General features: G+C 39.9%; 2 protein-coding genes and 1 pseudogene across 2 annotated transcripts; 1 reads left to right on the top strand and 2 right to left on the bottom strand.

Moving 5' to 3' along the window:
• Window positions 1-1,845: 1,845 nt before the first annotated feature.
• Window positions 1,846-15,295, bottom strand: LOC139578489 (zinc finger and SCAN domain-containing protein 2-like). The gene is made up of 6 exons (XM_071406152.1): window positions 14,841-15,295; window positions 9,591-9,680; window positions 9,277-9,462; window positions 8,587-8,823; window positions 5,085-5,172; window positions 1,846-4,924 (listed from the first exon to the last, which is right to left on the bottom strand). Exons 2-6 carry the CDS (start codon window positions 9,639-9,641, stop codon window positions 4,305-4,307), a joined length of 1,182 nt encoding a protein of 393 aa, XP_071262253.1. The 5' UTR covers window positions 9,642-9,680; window positions 14,841-15,295; the 3' UTR covers window positions 1,846-4,304.
• Window positions 15,296-18,933: 3,638 nt separating this feature from the next.
• Window positions 18,934-19,887, bottom strand: LOC139578491 (dolichyl-diphosphooligosaccharide--protein glycosyltransferase subunit DAD1-like). Its single transcript, XM_071406153.1, has 3 exons — window positions 19,572-19,887; window positions 19,264-19,424; window positions 18,934-19,164 (listed from the first exon to the last, which is right to left on the bottom strand). Exons 1-2 carry the CDS (start codon window positions 19,780-19,782, stop codon window positions 19,294-19,296), a joined length of 342 nt encoding a protein of 113 aa, XP_071262254.1. The 5' UTR covers window positions 19,783-19,887; the 3' UTR covers window positions 18,934-19,164; window positions 19,264-19,293.
• Window positions 19,888-20,802: 915 nt separating this feature from the next.
• Window positions 20,803-27,026, top strand: LOC139579672 ((Lyso)-N-acylphosphatidylethanolamine lipase-like; annotated as a pseudogene).
• Window positions 27,027-27,132: the final 106 nt, after the last annotated feature.

Below are 27,132 nucleotides of genomic sequence, written 5' to 3' on the forward strand. Positions count from 1 at the left end.
CTGCTTCCATTCAGCCACAAGAGCATTAGTGAGGTCGGGCACTGACCTGTTGGGTGATTAGGCCTGGCCGCCGTAACATAACGCTCCCGACTAACAGTTCTTGTGCTGACGTTGCTTCCAGAGGCAGTTTGGAACTCGGTAGTGAGTGTTGCAACCGAGAACAGATATATTTTTACATGCTACACGCTTCAGCATTTGGCGGTCCCGTTCTGTGAGCTTGTGTGGCCTAACACCTCGCGGCTGAGCCGTTGTTGCTCCTGGACGTTTCCACTTCCCAATAACAGCCCTTAAAGTTGACCGGGGCAACTCTAGCTGGGCAGAAATTTGACGAACTGACTTGTTGGAAAGGTGGCATCCTAAGACGGTGCCACATTGAAAGTCACTGAGCTCTTCAATAACGCCATTCTGCTGCCAATGTTTGACTATGGAGATTGCATGGCTGTGTGGTCGATTTTATACACTTGTCAGCAACGGGTGTGGCTGAAATAGCCAAATCCACTAATTTGAAGGGGTGTCCACATACACTATATATACAAAAGTATGTAAATTCCGGTATAAAGAGCCTCGTTGTATCATCAAGTAATAATATTGGTCTTTAATATTGGTCTTGTTGTAGTCGACTTGGTTAAAAATGTATACCAGTATCAGACACCAATGGCCTTTCTGTACCGTGGCAGTCTGAACAAAGTCAGGAATTGTGTAAGTACAAGGTCAGCAGAGTGGAAAACCAAATCAGCTGTGTGTGGTTTGTGCGGTGGAGCTGCAAAACTACATCTTTAAAACTCGAGTGACATCTGCCTTGGCGGTGTTGGCCTGTTGGAAAAGTAACCAATCGGTTTACTGACCACACAATTGTTAGAGCTCTCCGGGACCAGCGATTAGCAACCACTGGCTGATATCCTTTGTGATACTGCTATACCAAAAAAAAAGTGTTACTGTGTGTATTTTGTGTAGCAGGGTAGTGAAATCTTGTTCAGATTAGTTTTAAAAAGTCAGCCATAAAGAGCCTGTGTTCAGTGTCACGTTGTTGGTTCATTTTAGTGACTAAGGTTGAGAAGCCCTGGGGGCGGCGTGACCACTCGATCTGGTTCTGTGAAACCAGACAAGGGGGGAGCACCGGCCCGTTTAAGGTAGAATTGTGATTACTTCACTTCAACAAGCCGTTTACATCTCTAGGAGGTGCAATCTGCTGGGTTCTGTCTCTAATCTGAAGACTGATGGTCACAACTGTGAATTCTGTGAGTTTCGCTGTCAGGGACCAGGGTTTAGCAACCCCCGGTCTCCTTTTTGATACTGCTTTGCAACGCTTGCAGTTAGCCACTGATTCCTTCCAAACCAATCATTGTTGAATTTGCGATTTCCAACTTGTTGTGTAATGTTTATGGCCGATGAGCATCAATACGTTTTATCTATAATTTCTCTTCATATGACAAGGATTTTCCAGTAGATTTTCAACTTGAATCATGAAGATGACTGCTTGTCTAGCTTGCTAGCTAAGATTTTGAAAGTATGATGTTAACATGATCAATCCAATCAAAGCTTCGGTAGATATAACGTGCTTTGACGTCATTTTATCTGTGGCCAAACTTCTTGGATGGGGACTTCTAATGTAAATCTATGGCAGAACCCAAGGGGCTTGAATTTCCGAGCTCTCCCTGTAGATTTTGTGGTGACGTAGTGTCCCCATGAGTGACAGAACACTGAGCCAATCACAGCACAAGTAGAGAACATTACCAACCCCTACTCTCTGTATTTTCCGCTGGCTGCCCCACCACCGAAAGCACTGAGCTAGGCTGAAACACCTGCATTTTGGAGCTGCCTTACTCAAGAAAGCAAAAAAGAGACCATGTTTGTACGCAGCTTTATTAACTCAATGTTGTTCTTTTACAACTGATATGTGACACGTATTAATGCCAAAATAACATGCAAAACCGGCAACAACAAAAAATATATATATATAATCGTATTTATTTTTTGCTAAACAGGTAGGCTCTACCCCACATGCCCTGAATGATGGGTTGCCACTGGTCTACTTTTGGAACTATGGTTCTATATTTGTGAATTGCCTTTCACCCTCCAATATTTGATGTCTGCTTCTTTTGTCATGGTAGAACAAAGTTACAAAAACATGGAGAAAAGATGGTGGTTTGTGAAGGGCCAGCCGTGCGAATGGCTGGAGCTTTTGGTCGAAATATAAGATTAGGCTGAGAAGGCAGCCGTGTTGATATGTGAAATTTCTCTGACAGGACAATAAATAAATAAAAATGTCGCTCAAAAAGACAAGAGTATTGAAGCCCTTGAGCTGCCTGACAAATTGCATGACTGTGATTGGTTTTGAAAAGCTGTAAGGAGTAGTTCAAGTGATAGTTACGTTTTTAATTAGTTGAACATTGATATATGGCTGATGTATTTTATAGTTACATATGAATCAAAAAATAACAGACATTTATAATATAGCAAATAAAGAATATCCAACGGAGATTGGTAATACATATCTACAGTAAAACTTTAGACTAAAATATAAACTATGCCTTCCAATAATGAGAAAGTAAAGGGTGCTGTCCTCCCTGTGAACAAAAGTGTTTCATTTTTAAAAACCTGTTGGGAGCCACACTTGGGGCTCCGGGTTAGAGTAAATGAAAATAGGAGTATGTGTAATTTGAGACACTTATTGGATAATCCTGGAGTATGGAATGTTTTACTTTTAGGTGGACAAATGAAATAGAAATTATAACTAATATGACTTTTTGTTTGGCTTAATTGACCTGCCTGGTAAAATAAAAGTAGAATAAAAAATATACAGACAGCTCAGCACTGTGTACTTAAAATGTAATATATGCTGTATTTGTTTATCCTGAAGGAGATATACAAATATGATATTACATTTACATTCACATTTTAGTCATCTAGCAGATGCGCTTATCCAGAGTGACGTACAGTGCTGAGTGCATACATTTTCATATTTTTTTCGTAGCGATTCCCAGTGTGAAACAAACCCACAACCCTGGCTTTGCAAGCGCCATGCTCTACCAACTGAGCCACACAGAACCATATCTACATATCTAATGAAAAGGGGTTTAACCTCGTTCAAAACCAGGGAAAAAAATAAAATCAATGGGGGATCTGACAGTTCCAGTGGGAATGGTAGATAATTTTGTTGTGAGACAGAGTATAACTATGCCTGTGTTTAATCAAGAACGGAGACACGTGTTGATGACTAATCATGTGTATCTTGTTAAAGATTATTGTGTCAAGAATGTACTTGTGGTAATATGTATTTGTAATGGTCTAATTAATCTGATAATTTTTTCGAGGTGATGGCCATACAGCCCCCAGAGGGTACCTATATGCATCCGATTAATTTGACCAGATCAGTGCAAGACCCCCGCCTCCCTAACCAGCTGAAAAACCGCATCCACAACTGCCCTGTCTCTCAACTACTAGCCTGAGTGAAGCAACCTGTGTACAGCATCTGAGCTATCGATGCATGTGTCCTGAGACTAAGCACGTGGAGCTGGCATGGGGAGATCTAATCGAAACTTCTATCATGCTACTGGTGTGTGGGAGAATCTGACGAGGCAGAATGTGCAGCAGGTGATGGTGGTGAAAGCTTGTCTGGTTGGTTAAATACAATCTCCTGGACATTGACATCGGGACATCATCATCAAATCCCATCTCTAATAGTCATACATTTCATTTGTGCTGTTGTGAGTCTGAACTGTAAACAATTGGAAGAAGCCTGCCTGTAATTGATTTGGGATTGCAAACAATGTTGTTGTTGTTTAAATGGCAGGTTGATTGTGGGGGTCTACACACTGAAATGTGTAGTAATCTATATGCATTAAGGCATCTGTGGTCATAGGGCGCGACACGTATGTTTTATGTCTGTTTGACCAAAGGGGGACTGTAAAGGGAAAATTAATTGATACATTATTTTCCAGTATTTGATTTACTGATTATATTAATTGGTATGTAATAAGCATGATTGTATGTGTGGGAAGACATTTCCCTTATTAGTCTACAATTATCTGTTGGAACTAAGTAAAGATGTTCATACTTTTGACCTGTTTAACTACCAATATCAAATGTCTGCCAGTGTTGAATGTTATGGTTAAAGTTTGACACCAGACTGAGTCGAGGGCACACATCTGTGACACTTTGCGATTCTGTAGCAGATGATATTGTGACTTCCTTCAAGCCTCTCAGGCTGGTGTTTATAGGACATTAGGTGCTGTGTGAACGATTTCTCCCCTGTATGTGTCAACTGATGTATGGTATGGTCTCTGAAAAATCCAAAACAATTGTTACACAGAGCATTGAAAAGGCTTTTCTCCTTTGTGTGTTTTCTGGTGTGCTTTGAGAGCTTCTAGCTGGCCAGAGGACTTCTTACACCTGTGGACATTATAGGGTCTATGTCCAGTGTGGGTCTTCTTATGTGTCAACTGATGTCTTTTAAAGTCTCTGGAAAAGCAAAAACATTTGTCACACTGAGAGCATTTATATGGTCTTCCTGTGTGGATCATTTCATGTCTAATCCGTTGGGATCGTTCTCCAAATCCTTTCCCACACTCAAAGCATTTATATGGTCTCTCCCCAGTGTGAGTCCTTCTGTGTGTTTTAAGTGATTCAGCGCAGACATAGCTCTTCCCACAGTCTACACAATGATAGGGTTTCTCCCCTGTGTGAGTCCTCTGATGCGTTTGCATGACATATTTATTGTAGAAGCTTTTGCCACATTGCGGGCAGGTGGCTGGGGTCAGCTGTACACTGTTTTCTTTTTTTGCTATGATTTTCCCAGACTTCAACATTGCAATGTACTCTTCAGGGTGGTCCCTCTTGAGGTGCCCATGGAAAAAGCGCTCTATGGTGAAGCCGAGCGCACATTGGGGGCATGGATAGAAGGAGGACACACCTTTAGAGTCACCTAAAGGAAAGAGAAAAACAAAATACATTTTAGTTCTATTTCATTAAAGAGCCGTAGCTAATGAGCTAATGTAACGCAATCATATCTTTACACAATAACTGCAATCCACCCCACTTATGTTACACACTAATATCAACATTATTCGCTTTCTCATCTGTACCTGGTGCAGTCCCTTGATCCAATGATGTCCTGCTGCAATCTTCAATCTTCAAACCTACTGAAATGTCATGCTCATCGTTTTCACAGTCCTTTGAAGCAGAGATGAGGGTGAATTCAGTTGAGTCCGAAAGTCAGTTAACTTCAACAATTGGCTAAATACTAACTAGCCCCAGCACTCAAGCTAGTATCTGCTCAAGAAAGCTATGCTTTGTGTTTGTGAAATCTTAACTTTATTATGAAGCTATAGGCTTAACAAGCGACTGAACGGACCGATTCCACGTTTTTCTGTTGCTCATGAAGAAAAACAAAATTTCAGTCTTGGGGGTGTGGTTCAATGTGGCGGTTACTGATGTTTGTCCCCCATGAGACACCATAGGAACAAAGCTAGTACCACTTCCTCAAAACAGTCAGAATGAATCTAAGATAACTCAAGAAATCTGGAATCAATTTTTACCGAGGAGGTTTTAGTGGCACAATTTTACATCTAGCTAAGGTGTTTGGTGCAGTATATCTTAAGTACAAAAACGCGCTACGTGTTGCCTTATGAAAACAAATTCCGAGCCAATCTGCTGCGCTGCTGGACAGGTCTGTCTCACTAGGCAGGTTTCTATTGAACAAGGTTAATTTGACAAAAGAAATGTTGCAGCAAAAAAAAAGCTCTAAAGAGCGACATTTCTCCATTCGACAGGGGTGAATTTTCTTTATCACAACAAATGATGATGGAAACATTGTTTTTCGAATAAACGCTTGCCGAATAGTTTTGATGGTGCACGTGATGTCATCACTTGACATAACTATAAAGCTCCACTCCACTCCACTCCACATTTAAATCTAAATTCCTACTCCTTTCTACAATTGAAGTCGGAAGTTTACATACACCTTAGCCAAATACATTTAAACTGAGTTTTTCAAAATTCCTGACATTTAATCCTAGTAAAAATGACCTGTCTTAGGTCAGTTAGGACCACCACTTAATTTTAAAAATGTGAAATGTTAGAACAATAGTAGAGAATTATTTATTTCAGCTTTTTTTATTTCATCACATTCCCAGGGGGTCAGAGGTTTACATACACTCAAATAGTATTTGGAAGCATTGCTTTTAAATTGTTTATCTTGGGTCAAACGTTTCAGGTAGCCTTCCACAACCTTCCCTCAATAAGTTGGGTGAATTTTGGCCCATTCCTCCTGACAGAGCTGGTGTAACAGAGTCAGGTTTGTAAGCCTCCTTGCTCACACACACTTTTTCAGTTCTGCCCACAACTTTTCTATGGGATTGAGGTCAGGGGTTTGTGATGTCCACTCCAATACCTTGACTTTGTTAAGCCATTTTGCCACAACTTTGGAAGTATGCTTGGGGTCATTGTCCATTTGGACCAAGCTTTAACTTCCTGACTGATGTCTTGAGATGTTGCTTCAATATATCTACATAATTTCCCCTTTCCTCATGATGCCATCTATTTTGTGAAGTGCACCAGTTCGTCCTGCAGCAAAGCACCCCCACAACATGATGCTGCCAACCCCCGTGCTTCACGGTTGGGATGGTGTTCTTCGGCTTGCAAGCCTCTCTCCTTTTTCCTCCAAACATAACGATGGTCATTATGGCCAAACAGTTTTATTTTTGTTTCATCAGACCAGAGGACATTTCTCCAAAAAGTACAATCTTTGTCCCCATGTGCAGTTGCAAACCGTAGTCTGGCTTTTTAATGGCGGTTTTGAAGCAGTGGCTTCTTCCTTGCCGAGTGGCCTTTCAGGTTGTGTCGATATAGGACTCGTTTTACTGTGAATATAAATACTTTTGTACCCGTTTGCTCCAGCATCTTCACAAGGTCCTTTGCTGCTGTTCTGGGATTGATTTGCACTTTTCGCACCAAAGTACGTTCATCTCTAGGAGACAGAACGCGTCTCCTTCCTGAGCGGTATGACGGCTGCATGGGTCCATAGTATTGTTTGTACAGATGAACGTGGTACCTTCAGGCATTTGGATATTGCTCCCAAGGAGGAACCAGACTTGTGGAGGTCTACAATTTATTTCTGAGGTCTTGGCTGATTTCTTTTGATTTTCCCATGATGTCAAGCAAAGAGGCACTGAGTTGGAAGGTATGCCTTGAAATACATCCACAGGTACACCTCCAATTGACTCAAATGATGTCAATTAGCCTATCAGAAGCTTCTAAAGCCATGACATAATTTTCTGGGATTTTCCAAGCTGTTTAAAGGCACAGTCAACTTAGTGTATGTAAACTTCTGACCCACTGGAATTGTGATACAGGGAATTATAAGTGAAATAATCTGTCTGTAAACAATTGTTGGAAAAATTACTTGTGTCATGCACAAAGTAGATGTCCTAACCGACTTGCCAAAACTATAGTTTGTTAGCAAGAAATTTGTGGAGTGGTTGAAAAACAAGTTTTAATGACTCCAACCTAAGTGTATGTAAACTTCCGATTTCAACTGTATATGTATATTTCAACTATAAAAACAATGCTTCATTGCAGGATAAAGATTGCCTTGACTTTCATGAATGCCTAAATTGCTTCAACTTTGTTTTCTTGTTTGCTTAATGCATGTTCCACCATCCAAGTATCATTTCAGATCTACAGGAGTGCAAGTCTCACCATGGAACAGACCGTAGCGATACGTTGGCTCATGAGAATTATTAGAATATGGCAAATATGAGTAAATTCTCACATTCTATCCATTCTGGCTTTTGCTCGCAACCTGAGACATGAAACAGATAGGTGGGAGGGCACACAGGCTGTCGACAATTTCTTTGCCTAAATGGATAATGGAAACACTTTAACCGCTTCATTTTTATTCGACACTAGGCTTTTGCAAAACTTTATTTTTTTGTTGTTGATGTGATTTCATTATGTCCAGCTGTTTTTAATCGACACAAGACAGTTCAATGGAATTTTCTATGTGAACTTTCTAAATTTCAACAGGACAAGTTAATGACAAAATAGCTAGAGTCTGTGTGCTCTGCCGTGCAATTGGATAGAGCGCAATCACCGCAGCTCTTTATCCCATGTTAGTGAGCATTGTTGAAATCAAAACCCAACCCTCAAGTAAGTCATGACGAACTCTTGTACTCAAATCTCACAAAACTCAGTATTGGAAGATACTGACTTCATGACCAAAATGTACCTACTGGCAATTTTTTGTCTATTTTGGCAATGGAATAAATGTTCCTGACTAATCTCGATGTCACATATGCTGTTTTCAATGAGAGAAGTTGGTTCTCGAGTTCAGATCTGGTTTAAGTTTAGACATTTTCGCGACACCTATAGCCTACTTCTTGTATGTCAGTAGCACACTCCAAATGCAGTCACATAGTGTCAGAAAACATGAAGGTTGAAGGTTAGTTTTGTGGTTTGGTGTACACAGCTTATAATAGGTAGGGTAAAGAATGTTCAGAACAACTAGTGGAACAAAAAAACTTTCAGTTTGACCATACAAAACATCTCAAAGTGTCTATTTCACTGTTATTAAATGCTCAAACTCACCTGCACATTATCACCTTCCATCTCACTGTCCTCTGTATCATCTGTATCCGAGTATGATGGTGATGTTTCCAACGGCTCCCAAGGCACTGATACTTTCACAATATTCTCATCTTCTGACTTCAACCCATCTTCATTCTCTTCTTCCTTCACTGTAATTAAGGTAACCTCCTCTTCATCTACTGGCAGAAGGGAGCATTCTTCAGACTCCTCTTTGACTGGGACTGGTGAAGGCAGCACCTTGCACAGAGAAAACATCATTTATTCAGTATCAAGCTTATATCATAAAATTCTTGAAATGTTGATGTTAGCTAAAGGGCAAATCCATAGTAACGGAATGATGATGAGACTCCAAGCATTAAAGATATACATGCATGTACAATTATATTCGTATTCCTGGATTATTTTACTTCTGATGCCTTGCATTCTTTTTTCAGTAATCGAAAACCTTCATAAAAGGCATTGGGTAAAGGTAAATTAATTTACAAATATAATTGTCTGTATATCTATACATCGGCTAATGTAAAAAGGGCTTTATAAACACATTCGATTGACGCCATGTATTTGGTGATAAAAGCTTCAAAAACAGTTCAAAAACACTATAAGACTTGCACCAGGAAGCATGCGGGACTTTTATAGGGTATAACTCCTGGCTTTGCAACGGTGCTTGCACAGTGTTGAGGAGCTACTTACCTTGCCTTTAGGTCCACGCTCTTGCTCTGCGACTCCATGGACGTCTGAAACTGTTTCAAAGGAAGGATCTTGTCCATCGGTGTCCTCTTTTTTAAAAACCTGTGACGTTTCAACTCCTAATGGCACAGCTGAAATCTGACATTCTTCAGCCTCCTCTTTAACCTCACTCCAATGCAATGATTGATCCTAGAATAGACCACGTTTGGTGTTAGAATAAACCATATATCAATAAAACATGTAGCTGATTATTTTAGATATTGTATAATTCAATTGTTTCTCATTTTGAAGAATGGATCAAATTTGGCTCAACCTACAAAAAGCTCTTCTGACTGACCAATGTTTCCATATCTCACATATTGTTCCATTGGATCCAATTTTCAGCAGATGATGATCAGACTCGTGACCTGTCAATAACAAAATAAACCACCCAAATGTTGAGTTAGATCAAAAGGCTTAACAACAAAGCCAAAATAAAAGGCAACAACGGCACCAATGTTGATGTTAGCTAAAGGGCAATTCCATAGTAACGGAATGATGATGAGACTCAGATTTTTCACTTGAAACGTACATCAAACAAAACAAATGAATTGCAAGTTAAGTTTAAGTCAATGTGTTTTTGTAAAATCTTCAAAGCTATACATAGCATTGTGAATGCAAAGAGGACTCGGCCCACCAAATAGGTTGAGTGAACTGGCAAAAGAGTTGATTCCTCATTCAAAGTCAAGGGCAGTGTGAATAAAATGAATAATAGTGAAGACATCAAAACTATGAAATAACACATGGAATCATGTAGTAACCAAAAAAAAGTGTTAAATCAAAATATATTTTATATTTGAGATTCTTCAAAGTAGTCACCCTTTGCCTTGATGACAGCTTTGCACACTCTTGGCATTCTCTCAACCAGCTTCATGAGGCAGTTACCTGGAATGCATTTAAATTAACAGGTGTGTCTTGTTAAAAGTTAATTTGTTGAACATATTTCCTTCTTTTAATGTGTTTGCGCCAATCAGTTGTGTTGTGACAAGGTAGGGGTGGTATACAGAAGATAGCCCTATTTGGTAAAAAGCCAAGTCCATATTATGGCAAGAACAGCTCAAATAAGCAAAAAGAAACAACAGTCCATCATTACTTTAAGACAGGAAGGTCAGTCGATTCGGAAAATGTCAAGAACTTTGAAAGTTTCTTCAAGTGCAGTCGGAAAAACTATCACGCGCTATGATGAAACTGGCTCTCATGAGGACCGCCAAAGGAAAGGAAGACCCAGAGTTACCTCTGCTGCAGAGGATAAGTTCATTAGAGTTACCAGCCTCAGAAATTGCAGCCCAAATAAATGCTTCACAGAGTTCAAGTAACAGACACATTTCAACATCAACTGTTCAGAGGAGACTGCCTGAATCAGGCCTTCATGGTCGAATTGCTGCAAAGAAACCACTACTAAAAGGACACCAATCATAAGAAGAGACTTGCTTGGGCCAAGACACAAGCAATGGACATTAGACCGGTGGAAATCTGTCCTTTGGTCTGATGAGTTCAAATTTGAGATTTTTGGTTCCAATTGCTATGTCTTTGTGAGACGCAGAGTAGGTGAACGGATGATCTCTGCATGTGTGGTTCCCACCGTGAAGCATGGAAAAGGAGGTGTGATGGTGCTTTGCTGGTGACACTGTCAGTGATTTATTTAGAATTCAAGGCACACTTAACCAGCATGGCTACCACAGCATTCTGCAGCGATACACCATCCCATCTGGTTTGTGCTTAGTGGGACTATCATTTGTTTTTAAAAAGGACAATGACCAAACACACTGCCAGGCTGTGTAAGGGCTATAAGACAAATAAGGAGAGTGATGGAGTGCTGCATTAGATGACCTGGCCTCCACAATCACCAGACCTCAACCAAATTGAGATGGTTTGGGATGAGTTGTACCGCAGAGTGAAGGAAAAGCAGCCAACAATTTCTCAGCATATGTGGGAAATCCTTCAAGACTGTTGGAAAAGCATTCCAGGTGAAGCTGGTTGAGAGAATGCCAAGAGTGTGAAAAGCTGTCATCCCCATGTATTATTTTGATGTCTTCACTATTATTCTACAATGTAGAAAATAGTACAAATATAGAAAAACTCTTGAATGAGTGGTCGTGTCCAAACTTTTGACTGGAAATGTATATATAAATCATTGCTTAGAACGCAGCTGTCATTTTCTGACCACGTGGCTAGAAAAACATTGGGTGCTCCTACCATCTCCGGCCTCACATTAATTTATGGATTTGAGGGATAGACTAGCATTCAAATGAAAGCCAACCCTGTTGTTATTTAGAAACCCAAATAATTTTTGAGAAGTTGATAAATAGCTTCAACTGTGTATGTATGTATGTATATATATATATATATACACACATACATACACAGTTGAAGTCGGAAGTTTACATACACTTAGGTTGGAGTCATTAAAACTCGTTTTTCAACGACTCTACAAATTTCTTGTTAACTATAGTTTTGGCAAGTCGGTTAGGACATCTACTTTGAGCATTACACAAGTAATTTTTCCAACAATTGTTTACAGACAGATTATTTCACTTATAATTCACTGTATCACAATTCCAGTGGGTCAGACGTTTACATACATTAAGTTGACTGTGCCGTTAAACAGCTTGGGAAATTCCAGAAAATTATGTCATGGCTTTAGAAGCTTCTGATAGGCTAATTGACATAATTTGAGTCAATTGGAGGTGTACCTGTGGATGTATTTCAAGGCCTACCTTCAAATTCAGTGCCTCTTTGCTTGACATCATGGGAAAATCAAAAGAAATCAGCCAAGATCTCAGAAAAAAAATTGTAGACCTCAACAAGTCTCTTTCATCCTTGGGAGCAATATCCAAACGCCTGAAGGTACCACGTTCATCTGTACAAACAATACTACGCAAGTATAAACACCATGGACCCACGCAGCCATCATACCGCTCAGAAAGGAGACGTGTTCTGTCTCCTAGAGATGAATGTACTTTGGTGTGAAAAGTGCAAATCAATCCCAAAACAACAGCAAAGGACCTTGTGAAGATGCTGGAGGAAACAGGTACAAAAGTATTTATATCCACAGTAAAACGAGTCCTATATCGACATAACCTGAAAGGCTACTACTCAGCAAGGAAGAAGCCACTGCTCCAAAACCGCCATAAAAAAGCCAGACTACGGTTTGCAACTGCACATGGGGACAAAGATTGTACTTTTTGGAGAAATGTTCTCTGGTCTGATGAAACAAAAATAGAACTGTTTGGCCATAATGACCATCGTTATGTTTGGAGGGAAAAGGAGGGATGCTTGCAAGCCGAAGAACACCATCCCAACCGTGAAGCACGAGGGTGGCAGCATCATGTTGTGGGGTGCTTTGCTGCAGGAGGGACTGGTGCACTTCACAATATAGATGGCATCATGAGGAAAGGAAAATTATGTGGCTATATTGAAGCAACATCAAGACATCAGTCAGGAAGTTAAAGCTTGGTCGCAAATGGGTCTTCCAAATGGACTATGATCCCAAGCATACTTCCAAAGTTGTGGCAAAATGGCTTAAGGACAACAAAGTCAAGGTATTGGAATGGCCAATGATTTTTTATATGGTATGAGTCTACTCACATAAAAACTGTGGATGGAAACATGGCTCCTGGCTATGACTGGTTGCCATCTATAGACAGACATACACTACAAGTATGTGGACACCTGATCCTCAATTATCTTATTCCAAAATCATGCGCATTAATATGGAGTTGGTCCCCCCTTTGCTGCTATAACAGCCTCCACTCTTCTGGGAAGGCTTTCCGCTAGATGTTGGAACATTGCTTTGGGAACTTGCTTCCATTCAGCCACAAGAGCATTAGTGAGGTCGGGCATTGATGTTGGGCGTCAGGCCTGGCTCGCGGTTGGCATTCCAATTCATCCCAAAGGCATTCGATTGGGTTGTGGTCAGGGCTCTGTGCAGGCCAGTCATGTTCTTCCACACTGATCTCGACAAACCATTTCTGTACGGAGATCGCTTTTGCACGGGGGGCATTGTCATGCTGAAACAGGAAAGGGCTTTCCCCAAACTGTTGCCACAAAGTTGGAAACACAGAACATTCTAGAATTTCATTGTTTACTGTAGCGTTAAGATTTCCCTTTACTGGATCCAACGGGGTCTAGCCCAAACCATGAAAAACAGCCCCCAGACCATTATTCCTCCTCCACCAAACTTTACAGTTAGCACTAGGCATTGGGGCAGGTAGCGTTCTTCTGGCATTCACCAAACCCAGATTTGTCCGTCAGACTGCCAGATGGTGAAGCGTGATTTATCACTCCAGAGAACGCATTTCCACTGCTCCAGAGTCCAATGGTGGCAAGCTTTACACCACTACAGCCGACGCTTGGCATTGCGCATGGTGATCTTATGCTTCTGTGCGGCTACTCGGCCATGCAAACCCATTTCATGAAGCTCCTGATGAACAGTTATTTTGCTGACATTGCTTCCAGGGGCAGTTTGGAACTCGGTAGTGAGTGTTGCAACCGAGGACAGATGATTTTTACTCACTACACACTTCAGCACTCGGCAGTCCCGTTCTGAGCTTGTGTCCTACCACTACACGGCTGAGCCGTTGTTGCTCTTAGACGTTTCCACAGCACTTACAGTTGCCCGGGTAGATCTAGCAGGGCAGAAATGTGATATACTGACTTGTTGAAAAGGTGGCATCCTATGACGGTGCCACAATGAAAGTCACTGAGCTCTTCAGGAGGGCCATTCTGCAGCCAATGTTTGTCGATGGAGATTGCATGGCTGTGTGCTCGATTTTATACAACTAGCAACAGCTGAAATAGCCAAATCCATTAATTTGAAGGGGTGTCCACATGTAGTGTATATAGTATACACAAGTTCATTGAGGGTTGTCTGTTAGAAGAGCGCAAACGGTACATGTCGCTGCTGTTATTGTCCCAGTTCCATTAATTTCAATATCGTGAGTGATTAATTTGGGCGCGCTATTAATTATACAGTAGAACAAGCTAATCAATTCCAGAATTGAGTGACCATTTGGTAAATATTGGTGCGTATGCAGTTTCTAAAATACAAATTCAGAAAAACACAAGTAATCTGAAAACGTGTGTTCGAATAACTTATGTATTGGTCTTAAAAATATCACGACTTGTTTCAGCATATTGATTATGAATTTAAAAAACAGTTACTCGGCCATATCATAAAGCCATGACAACAGGAAGCAGCAACAGTATCATTTAATGCATGTTTAAGCAATATAAATTATTTTTAAATTCAACAGGATACTACATTCAGGTAAAAACTACTGAATGAGCCCAAAAACGTACTTTGATTTATTGATTTTGATGATATTAGTTCAATTAAAATGTTAAGTGTACGTGGAATTGCCCTAAACTAACTATAACGTTAGCTAACGTTAACGTAGCTAGCTAGTGTAGATAATTAGTTCTAGATGGCTTTTATGGTTAATGTTAGCTACACACCCAACGTATCAAATGGCAATATTATAAAGCTCATATGTTTAGAAAAATATATATGCAGAAAATGTATTTACCTGTCTGTAGCTAGCTACATGGACGCTTTTCAGAATTATCTGTGAGGGTCGGGTAAAAGCAGTTATGTCTAGAAGGGATACAGCTTTTGTCAAATGGAATTTTCGTAGTAGAGTTTAGGTGAATTTACGCAGCAGGTTATGAGAATTAAAGTAGCACGTTAGGGTCATTAGATTAAGGTTAGGAAAATAGTTGGGGTTAGCTAAAATGCAAAAATCTGTACGTCAGTTTGACAAAATCTGTATCCCATCTAGACATGGCCGGGGAAAGCAGGGTAAAACAGATATCTGTATATAATGACGAGATGCTCATGTCTCCGCCCTAACAATGGGAGTTGGTTGTCCGAAAGTCGTGAAGGAAGGCGACAAGCTTAGATCCAAAATAAGCCCATAGAAACGCATCGTGCTTATTTTTGGACAGACGTTGGCGAGAGTGAAACCTCTCACTTTGCCTCTTCCTCTCTGATGAATAGTTTATTATTTACATACGGAAACTCGAGAAGACCAAATACCACCGAGTTTGAAAATACTTTCCTATTTTACTGCCAAGTGCTGTGCATACATGAAAGTGAATCATACTGCCCTACATTTGTCATAGAACGAAAAGGCCCGTCGAATGATTTAACTAGAGACCAATGTACGAAGAAGAACATACTTATAGGGGGTATTTTATTACATTATATATACACTGAACAAAAATATAAACGCAACAGTAAAGTGTTGGTCCCATGTTTCTTGAGCTGAAATGAAATATCCCATAAATGTTCCATATGCACAAAAATCTTATTTCTCTCAAATGTTGTATTTGTTTACATTTGTTTACATCCCTGTTAGTGAGCATTTTTCCCTTGGAAAGATCATCCTTCCATATGACAGGTGTGGCATTTCAAGAAGCTGATTAAACAGCATGATCATTACACAGGAGCACCTTGTGTTGGGGAAAATAAAAGGCCACTGAAATTTGCAGTTTTGTCACACAACACACTGCCACAGATGTCTCAAGTTTTGAGGGAGCGTGCAATTGGCATGCTGACTGCAGAAATGTCCACCAGAGCTGTTGCCAGAGAATGTAATGTTTATTTGTCTACCATAACGTAATTTTTGAGAATTTGGCAGTACGTCCAACCAGCCTTACAACCGCAGACCACATATATGCAGTCATGTGAGATAGCGGTTTGCTGATGTCAACGTTGTGAACAGTGTGCCCCATGGTGATGGTCGAGTTAGGGTATGGGCAGGCATAAGCTACGGACAGCAAACACAATTGTATTTTATAAATGGCAATTTGAATGCACAGAGATACCGTGATGAGATCCTGAGGACCATTGTCATGCCATTCATCCGCCGCCATCACCTTATGTTTCAGCATGATAATGCATGGCCCCATGTCGCAAGGATCTGTACACAATTGCTGGAAGCTGAAAATGTCCCAGTTCTTCTATAGCTTGCATACTCACCACACGTCACGCATTGAACATTGTTTGGGATGCACTGGATCGACGTGTACGACAGAGTGTTCGAGTTCCCGCCAATATCCAGCAACTTCGCACAGCCACTGGAGAGGAGTGGGACAACATTCCACAGACCACAATCAAAAGCCTGATCAACTCTATGCAAAGGAGATGTGTCGCGCTGCATGATGAAAAAGGTGTTCACACCAGATACTGACTGTTTTTCTGTTCCATGCCCCTACCTTTTTTTAAAGTATATGTGACCAACAGATGCATATATTTATTCCCAGTCGTGAAATCCATAGATTAAGGCTTAATTTCTTTCTTTCAATTGACTGATTTCCAAATATGAACTGTAACTCAGTAAAATCTTTGAAATTGTTCCATGTGGCGTTTATATTTTTGTTCAGTATACATAGCCTAGTGGGCATCTTCACAGTATGATCTGGTCATTAAATAACATGACAAATACATGTTGGTTTCCATCGTACACATTGATCTGTTACAACAATACAAGTGGCTTGAAGTAGCCCACTTGAACTTGGATTTGGAGCTCAGAATTTCAAGTACTGGAATAGGCCTACCTTGAAAATCTGACATTTACTCAATTTGGTGCTTGAAATGTCTGGTTTTTGATCGCTTTCTCTGGGCTCCCGATTTGCTCAGCGGTCTAAGGCACCGCATCTCACTACAGACATCCTGGTTAGAATCCAGGCTGTATCACAACCGGCCGTGATTGGGAGTACCATAGGGCGGTGCACAATTGACCAAGCATCGTCCAAGTTTGGCTAGTGTAGGCTGTCATTGTAAATAAGAATTTATTCTTAACTGACTTGCCTAGTTAAATGTAAAAATAACAGCAGCAATGGTCACATAGGCTACAGAAAAATTGCCATGATTGCATACAATTTATTTAGTCAAGCAAGTCTACATTATTCTCACATATTTTAGAATGTAATAACAATTTGAATATCAATGCACTGGCAAGGCCTAAAAAATGCATTATTCTTAAAGTGGTAATGGCCAACTTATTTTTTTTAAACAATTTTTGCATGTTTAAAAAAAAAAATGGTGTGGGGGTTCTATTATTGAGTTGCACCATATATTTTAGAAGATGAGACGTTTAGGATTAGCCTATAATAAATAACGCTTTGATGACATACTAGCAAACCAAACACCAGTGAGTTCAAATGTGCACTTCACATCTCCAACACTCATGTCATATACAGTGTCAACGTTTATGATAACTATGTTTGATGTACAAGTTACAAGATGACATGTCGTCATACCCTGGGTTGTTCTGAACAGAATTAGCCTGTTTGTTTAAAGTGAAGAAAATTTGCCACGGCACACGCAATCATGATTCCTTTCTATGCGCACCAAAATTACAATCTGTTTCTCTGAATTGCCTTGTGAAAGCCTAACAATGTAATATATTTTCTAACTTGGCAATATCTTTTATTTAACTAGGCAAGTCAGTTAAGAACAAATTCTTATTTACAATGACAACCTAGGGTTAAACTGCCTTGTTCAGGGGCAGAACGACAGATCTTTACCTCGTCAGCTCGGGGATTCGATCTAGCAACCTTTTGGTTATTATTAACGCTCTAACCACTAGGCTACCTGGCGCTTAGGTCATTACTGTCATTATTGAACTGTCCCTGCACTTCCAGTCAGGGTAAATTACAGGGGCACAATCAAATTATATGAATGTTGTCTTGAAATTTCATGTGCGTAGTTGAGGACTCTTCTTTGAGTCATAAAAGTGCATTGAAATTGCTTAGGAATTATGCACTCTTTGGAGTGGTGTGTGGCCACTTGGAGACACCAGTTAGTCCTCTCACTCAAACCCTTGTAATTGTTTTGTTGCACCTACCCCACATTTTCCAGGAATCATCTTATCATGTTACTGAATGTATCCAGAGTATTTTCAGATTTTGTAATCAACAAATGTGGCGTTAACTACAGTAGAATACACATAAAATCAACAGTGTAATGTTTGGATTCAGTGTACACACCTTTGGTCTAATCATTTTCCCATAATCTCCAAACTGTGCCTTATCAATCGCTACCATGGTTATGCATATGCTTTTCATATTTCTTCTGTAAGAAACATTTCAATTTAGCCCTATACATATAGGCCAATTCCCATATAAAGAGTTAATATGTATTTTTAACACTATCATTTGTTTGCGAGCATGATAGCTGTACTTTAAGTTTATAATTGACGTAGCTTGTTTGCCATCAGCCAATCGGCATATCTCAACAAGTTCAAAGCACGTGAATGCATCCAACTCGTATTTACGACTTCACAACTAATAATTACCACCTTCCCACTTTGTTATGCGCACAGCACAAGGTCAACTTTGGATAGATAGTTGATATCCCATTGGGCTGTGCACAATAACCTGGGGACAAGTTTACAGAGAAAAAAAGCATCCTTGAATTTAGTGTATGCCTCTGCCTTTAATATTTGAAAACTACAAGTCTAAAGGTAATCATTAGGTCACAGCTATTGACCTACAATGCAAGTAGCTTTATTACAATAAGTCCAAAATGTGGAGTCTTCTCCAGTGCTAGCAATGGAATGATGTCTCCTAAGAAAATACTGGCAAGGAAAGACATTTCATTAGATCACAACTCAGTAGCTTTTCAACAGAATTCTGTTTCATTTATTTCAATCTCAAGTGGATTGCAACAATCATACAAACAGTACAAAATAATTATTTCAGAAACACAAATGACAGGAATTTGTAGAATATATAGGCCATTACTGTCATTATTGAGCTGTCCCAGCACTTCCAGCCAGGGTAAATCTAATTGTATGAATGTTGTCTTGAGGTGACAGGTGCATTTTGGTCATGTCGGTTGTTCATCTGTGAAATGAAATAAACATGAATCATGTTAGTAACATGCTGACAAATAACACTGGATAACAATTAAAAACATTGATGGTGTGTGTGTACTGTTAACACCTGTTCTGAAGATCCAAATCATTGGTTTTCTCAACCAATGAAATTAATAACCACGAGGTGCAAGACAGTGTGGGCTAATAAGAAATCTGCAAAGGCCCTCTCCTGGGAGATGGACAGGAAGTCTCCTTTGTTATCTGGATTAATCTGGATACGCAGGCAGACTGTAGGCAGGGATGGACCACAGAGAAGATCGATTAATCAGCAATGATGGTTGCTACCATTGATTATCTTCATATTTCAGTGACGTATAATACTGCTGAATGTCACAAGATTATGCAAATAAATTGACCGGGAAGTGTGTCAATTACCTCCCAGGATGAAGGCGCCAACACATGATATGAACCCGGCCAAGAAGCTGTTGAATGGGAAGGTGCCAACCAGCAAGCAGTACAGAAACTGCAATGCACCGGTTAGCAAGATGTAGAAAAGGTACGCGTCGACCACTTTCAATTTATTCGATGTTTTGGTCGTGTATTCTTCCAGGAATCGAGAAATAACTGAAATTACCGAGTTGGACATGTTTTCTTATGAACAAAAAGCCCCAAAAGGTGCGGAGAGAATCAAACTGTTTGTCAAATACGCTTCCGTCAGACGTAGCACAAAAATGACGTGTCAATAAAACTGGTGTAACAATAACAACATTCCCTCCTGCACATATAATCCACTGTACAGTAGTTCCATATTACAAAACAACGACCATCGGTCGACTTTGATTCTACGTGTTATGACTATGTCCCTGTGTGCCTTTAGTTTGCGATGAACGATATTGAACCAATGTAAATTAGTGGAATGAATTAAGAAAAGTGAGCACTTTGGTTTGATAACCGTTTTGCATGGTAGACACTAAGGATTGAGTATTTTATTTTTATGAATTGGTCAATTCTAGTGGCAATTTGATTTATGCTGTTGATCATAAAGTGTGTACATATAATAATAAATGTTTCCTGAACTTTCTTATATCTCTAAGATATAGGACAGACACTTCGGAACAAACTTCCTTTAAATACTTTTTTGGAGTGTGCACAGCTGTCATCAAGGCAAAGGGTGGCTACTTTGAAGAATCTCAAATATAAAATATATTTAGATTTGTTTAGAACATTTTTGGTTACTACATAATTCCCTATGTGTTATTTCATAGTTTTTATGTCTTCACTATTATTCTACAATGTAGAAAATAAGAAAAATAAAGAAAAACCCTGGATGGGTAGGTGTGTCCAAACTTTTGACTGCTACTGTATATATTTATTTTACTTTAAGGTATCTTAAAATTCAAAACCAAATAGCAAATTATCCTTGATATGACCTTCTTAAAGCAATTCTATATAGCTTAGTAGAGCATTTTCAGATCAAGTATTAATTGATTCTTAGACAGTGCTTAGACTGTTCAGTGACGAAAATAAGGGGTTAAAAACATGTTAAAAATAAATAATGTTTCCTGATCTTTCTTATATCTCTCACATATAGGACAGACAATTCCAAACAAACTTCCTTTTGAATCTTTTGCAGACTATCTGTTCCATGTAGTGAATTTGTTATGCAATGCTTTTGTATGGGTTAATAGATGTAAGGCCCAAAATAATTTTCCTAATTGGATATTTTTAATACTTTTTATATTCTTAAAATAATTCAAACTCAAATAGCTAAATGTTTCTTGGTATGACCTTCTTAAAACAATTCCATATAGCTTAGTACAGATAACAATACTGAACCAAAGTAAGTTTGTGGAAATAATTATGAATAGTGAGCACTTTGGTTTGATAACAGTTTTGCATAGTAGACATTTAATGAAAATGTAGTATTTTGTTTTTGAAGTGTGTGTCCTCTCTGTAAGTCAGTATCTGGCTGGGAATGGTGTGCCCTCATGGTGCCCCACGCCCATGTCCATTCTGAAGAGCACAGAAGCCAAGATCCTTGACAGTGAGTTCCCTTATCTAATATGTCTGAAATCATTTCACAGGTACCCACCAGTCCTGACTTGACTACTTGATTATGCCACATTGTATCACCTGTACTTTTTGTTGTCTCACCTCCCTTCCTCTCCTTTTCCGAGACTCAAAATGATGTGTGGGCTCATTTTGTGTCCCTACCCAATCAGGATCTGGACCCTAACTGTCACCAACAGGAACCAGCTAAATGCTCCCAAGCCTGGTACTGTCTCTCCCCTTCTCTATAGTGTTTTTGTCAGTCAGTACCAAATACTCACTTTTCCGGTGGAGCGGACATACCTTTTGTACTACATTGAGTCCGCCTAACCATTTCCCTTTTCCTCCACTCTTCCAGTTGCACAGATACCTCTTGGGATGGTCCATGATATGGATTTGGGGGAGGGGGAGGGTTTTGGATACTTAACCTAGACCCTTCTGTCACTCTCAACCACTCTTTGTGTTTGACTTGCTGGGTTTCGGACATAGCTCCAGACCCCAATTCTCCATGGACTCAGCTCTGGCTGAGGAGCAGTCAGTCAGAACTGGAGGCGGGCCCTTGACCTGGATCGCATGCTCCTATTGGGTCACAGTCTGGACGACTACTTGGCAACATCTTATGCCATTCAATACCCTGAGAGGTCAGAGGAGAAGTTTACATTGACACACTCTTTAGAGGCTAATATTTGGCTTTTTGATGAAAAGCATATGAACTTGGCGTAACATGGCTCTTTCTTCCTTTCCCTATCAAAGTCAGTAACCTGATTCTGGTTGACCGCTGGGGCTTCCAGCCCATGCCTGTGGATGCAAACTCAGGATTGACCAGACCAGGCTGCCCTTGGGCCCTAATAGCCTTTTCCACTCTCTTCAACCCACTGGCATTGATCCGAGCCGCAGGACCCTGGGGTGAGAGGGGACTGGTTGTCTGGGTGGCATGGCCTGTGGTTCAGGGATGAAAGTTAATATAGGTTAATTCTTTCTTTTGATATTTTGTCTCCTTTTTTCCCTAATCTTTACTACCCCATCTCTCTTTCCCAGGTCAAAAATTAGTTAACAGATTTAGTCCGGATTTCAATGGGAGGTTTCAGGGCCTACTTGATAAAGACACTATAGACAGATTGGCTGACATTGTCATGAAAATGATGCTCTCACATTGATGTGGCTGGAAGATGTGCTTTGTTATGATACTAAACAGTCATATATCTAGCAACAATGACAAGAAGCTGCCTTGTGGGGAATCGTAAGTGGCTCATTTCAGCTCGTTGTATCTTGTTATTGATACCATGTCTTGTTTTGGGGTGTTTTGGCTGATGTCATGTCTATGCTAATTTAGCAAAAATTCACTAGCTAGCTAACCAACAACTGTAAGGATGTATTTGAGAGACAAGTGCTCATTGTGCTAATTTATTTATGTTTTCAATAAACATTTTCAGACAAAATATAGTCTGGTGTTTAACCTTCCCATGTTACCCCGCTCCGCCGCAGACAACTGGCTTCCAGTCGAAGCGCACATCAACTACAAGACCATGGTACTTGCCTACGGAGCAGCAAGAGGAACTGCCCTTCCCTCCCTTCAGGCTATGCTCAAACCTTACAACCCAACCTGAGCATTCCATTCTGTCACTGCTGGTCTGTTGGCCCTCCTACCCCTACGACTGTTCCCACTCAGCCCAGTACAAGTTTTTCTCTGTACCCCAGAAGCTAGGACAGCAGAGCCCTTGCCCATCTTCCTGAAAACATCTGAAACGCTACCTCTTCAATGAATATCTTAAATAATCCCAAAGTACCCCTCGCAGCCCTTCCTGGTAAAATGTAGCGTAAAAGTCACCTATCACCGATAGTGCTAGGAGAAATATTTGTAAATAAGAAATCATAGCCAAGCCCATACTTAATTTAGGATTTTTTAACCTTTTATTTTAACAGGGAAGAATGTGCTCTGTATAATATATATATATATATATATATATATATGTATGTATATGTGTGTGTATATATATATATCAAATCAAATCAAATTTTATTAGTCACATACACATGGTTAGCAGATGTTAATGCGAGTGTAGCGAAATGCTTGTGCTTCTAGTTCCGACAATGCAGTAATAACCAACAAGTAATCTAACCTAACAATTCCACAACTACTACCTTATACACACACAAGTGTAAAGGGATAAAGAATATGTACATAAAGATATATGAATGAGTGGTGGTACAGAACGGCATAGGCAAGATGCAGTAGATGGTATAGAGTACGGTATATACATATGAGATGAGTACTGTAGGGTATGTAAACATAAAGTGGCATAGTTTAAAGTGGCTAGTGGTACATGTATTACATAAAGATGGCAAGATGCAGTAGATGATATAGAGTACAGTATATACATATGAGATGGGTAATGTAGGGTATGTAAACATTATATTAAGTGGCATTGTTTAAAGTGGCTAGTGGTACATTTTTACATAATTTCCATCAATTCCCATTTTTAAAGTGGCTGGAGTTGAGTCAGTATGTTGGCAGCGGCCGCTAAATGTTAGTGGTGGCTGTTTAACAGTCTGATGGCCTTGAGATAGAAGCTGTTTTTCAGTCTCTCGGTCCCTGCTTTGATGCACCTGTACTGACCTCGCCTTCTGGATGATAGCGGGGTGAACAGGCAGTGGCTTGGGTGGTTGTTGTCCTTGATGATCTTTATGGCCTTCCTGTGACATCGGGTGGTGTAGGTGTCCTGGAGGGCAGGTAGTTTGCCCCCGGTGATGCGTTCTGCAGACCTCACTACCCTCTGGAGAGCCTTACGGTTGTGGGCGGAGCAGTTGCCGTACCAGGCGGTGATACAGCCCGTATGTATGTGTGTGTGTGTGTGTGTATATATATATATATATATGTGTGTGTGTGTGTATATATATGTATGTGTGTGTATATATATATATATATATATATATATATATGTGTGTGTGTGTGTGTGTGTGTATGTATGTTCGTAGGTGGCTCGTGTGTGTCCCCATTCAATACTTTAAATTGCCCAAAAGGCACCAGAATATCAAGATAAAATGTGTTTTAGAATTTTGTTCCAACAATACGGTGCATTAAAACTAATAGCAGGTTTTCCCATCTCGGTGGAGACCCTAGGAACCTGAAGAGTTAACCAATCCTGTGAACGGGTTAGGTGACTCAGGTGTCTATACTTCAACAGAAAAGTTAGATAAGATGGAAGTTTATGAAGTAGGGGCTTGTAAACAAAAAAGGGAGTAATGTAGAGATCTACGGGTCTTTAGCGAAGTCCAGATAACCTTTTGATACAGGATGCAGTAAATGAGTATCAAAACTGTTGCCTGTAACAAAACGAAGGGCACTATTGTAGGTGACATCCAAAGGTTTAAGAGTAGTAGCAGCTGCACTTTGATGAATAATATCACCATAATCAAGAACAGATAAGGTTGACCTAATAATCTGCTTCCTACTGCTTAGAGAAAGACACCATCTGTTTCTGTAGAAAAAGCCAACCTTAAATCTTAGCTTCTTAACCAGCTCATCTATAGGTTTTTTAAACTTCAAATCCATTTCCATCCAAATGCCTAAGTATTTATATGCAGGAACACGTTCAAACCATCTAATGAGTAAACATGTAGTTCATCTGAAACATTCATACGAGCGTTTAAAAACTACATGTATTTTGTTTTAAATTAGCAAGGGATTCTGGCATAGCTATACAATCTGACTGTAGTTTTGACACAGCCAGATCAACAGTTGGGGCAATAGCATACATAATAGTACCATCCACATATAGATTAAATTGACAGTTTTTAACAGATTGACCAATGGTGTTTATAGAAATAGTTAAGAGAACAGGTCCCAAAATTGACCCCTGTGGTGCATCTTTATGTACAGTACTTCAAGAAATGAACTTAACCCCGTCAATCACAATGGCATGAGTTCTGTCACTAAGATAATCATGAAACCATGAACAGGCATCAGAGCTCAGGCCTATCGAGGACAACTTATTAAATAAAATAGCATGATCGACAGTATGAAAAGCTTTTGACAGGTCCACAAACAGCACATTTCATTATAGCGTCTAAAGTATTGACAAGATCATTAACAACTAAAATGGTTGCTGTAATAGTGTTATGCCTAGGCCTAAAACCTTATTGGTTTACATTCAAAATACATTTCTCAAATAAAAAAGAGCAAAGTTGTACATTTACCAAGCTTTCAAGAATCTTAGCAAGACAGGAAGCCTTGAAATGGGCCAATAATTATTAAGATCACTACTAACCCGGCCTTTATGGAGTGGCAGCACTGATTTCCATACTTTTTGAATATTTCCTGAAACAATGTTTAAAAATGTGGGTTACTGAGCCAACAATGATGGGCGCTGCACTCTTCAGCAGACCAGGATCCAATTGTTTGGCCCATCTGGATTTCTTATTGTCTATTGCTAGCAAAACATTCAGGACTTGTTTTTCTGTAAATAGCCTAAAATAATAATTTCTCTGATCATTCAACAAGTTTCCCCTATCAGCATCCAGCCCAACATCATTGTGAATAGGCGTAGAAGTTATTTCAAAGAGAGAGCCTGCTGAAATAAAATGGTGATTAAATGCATCAATGATGGAATTTTTTCCTGTAATGAGGCCAGTGTATGATTTAATTTACTGTGGCAGAGAGGAGGAAGTAGAACTCTTCAGGGATTTGACAGTTTTCCAGAATTTTGCCTGGTTCCCATTACAATTCGATCTACCTTTAACCATACATTTTTTGAAGGGAACATGATTATCCACAATAGTATAGAAGGCTCAAAGCTAAATCAGGGTCAGGGATAGCTGAACTACAGTCAAGGTCACTAAAATAAAGATCATGTGAAAAAGCCTGTTCACTGAAATTGTTGAAGTTCCTCTGTGTGCTGACACAAACAACTGGGCAATGGTTACTAATGTCTTTGGAAAAGACACCAGTAGAAACATATTTCTCTGATGTATTCGTTAAAATAAGACCAATCAGAGTTGACTTTGAAGGATTTTTAGGGTTGGACTGTGTAGGCTTAGTCATCAGCTGGGTTAGGTTTAGATTATTACACATGCATTTTAGGTTGTCTGAGGCCTGCATTTCCCAATCATAATTTAGGTCACCCAGGATGATAACTTCTGATTTAGTAAAAAGAGACAAACGAGTTAATTCCTCAAGTGCACAAAGGTTAGCAGAGGGAGGACGGTAGACCCCAATAACAGTTATGGAGCAATTATTCCCCAGACAAAGACTCAATATTATTATTATCAGAATGAGTCTAGAATGTCCCCAGAGATCCAAGTTTCAGTCAAAACGAGAATGTCCGGATTCGTCTGCATAGCCCAGATCTTGATTTAATCCAGTTTAGGAAGTAAGCTCCTGATGTTCAGATGCATCAACCCAAGTCCTTTACGATTTTTAGTCACAAGGAGTCTCCAATTCAAACAAGCTATGTTCAATAGGCAGTTGCAGGCCCTGTCTGACGGTTGATATTGATATAGTTGGTATGGCTATAAGATTGCACCATTTGGTCTACCGAGGGGGTAGACCAAACCGAGGGGGTATTCAAGTTTATGGAATTCACATTTGACCTAAAAGCACTGGGTGAGCAGACCACAGTGGGCTTCTCTTTTGAGCTAACAATAGCAGACCTAAGAGTGGAGTTCAAACGAATGGGTACAAGATTACAACTGACAACACACCTGAAATCATCCTCACAGTCCCTCACTCCTCCCCCTTCTCTTTCCCTGTCTCAGGTGGTTGAGGGAGCTGCTCATCAGGTCTATGTTGATCAGCCTGAGGAGTTCAGAGTTGTGTAGACCATCTGTGATAATGTAGACTGAGACTGAGTGATTGCGTGTGTGTGACTAATTTAACAATGCTGCTTAATTTTATTTATATAATACAGCCTACTGTGTGAGTTTTGTTGGCAGAGGCTGATTAGCTCAG

The sequence above is a fragment of the Salvelinus alpinus genome, chromosome 6, assembly GCF_045679555.1.
Source record: "Salvelinus alpinus chromosome 6, SLU_Salpinus.1, whole genome shotgun sequence".
In the NCBI taxonomy this organism is placed as follows: domain Eukaryota; kingdom Metazoa; phylum Chordata; class Actinopteri; order Salmoniformes; family Salmonidae; genus Salvelinus; species Salvelinus alpinus.

Coding starts and splice junctions, on each gene's coding strand:
- LOC139578489 (XM_071406152.1), bottom strand. CDS start 9,641: ATGGAACAATATGTGAGATATGGAAACATTGGTCAGTCAGAAGAGCTT. Junction 8,824..9,276: donor AGCGTGGACCTAAAGGCAAG/GTAAGTAGCTCC, acceptor TCTCTGTGCAAG/GTGCTGCCTTCACCAGTCCC. Junction 4,925..5,084: donor GGATCAAGGGACTGCACCAG/GTACAGATGAGA, acceptor TCTTTCCTTTAG/GTGACTCTAAAGGTGTGTCC.
- LOC139578491 (XM_071406153.1), bottom strand. CDS start 19,782: ATGTCCAACTCGGTAATTTCAGTTATTTCTCGATTCCTGGAAGAATAC. Junction 19,425..19,571: donor TGGCGCCTTCATCCTGGGAG/GTAATTGACACA, acceptor CCCTGCCTACAG/TCTGCCTGCGTATCCAGATT.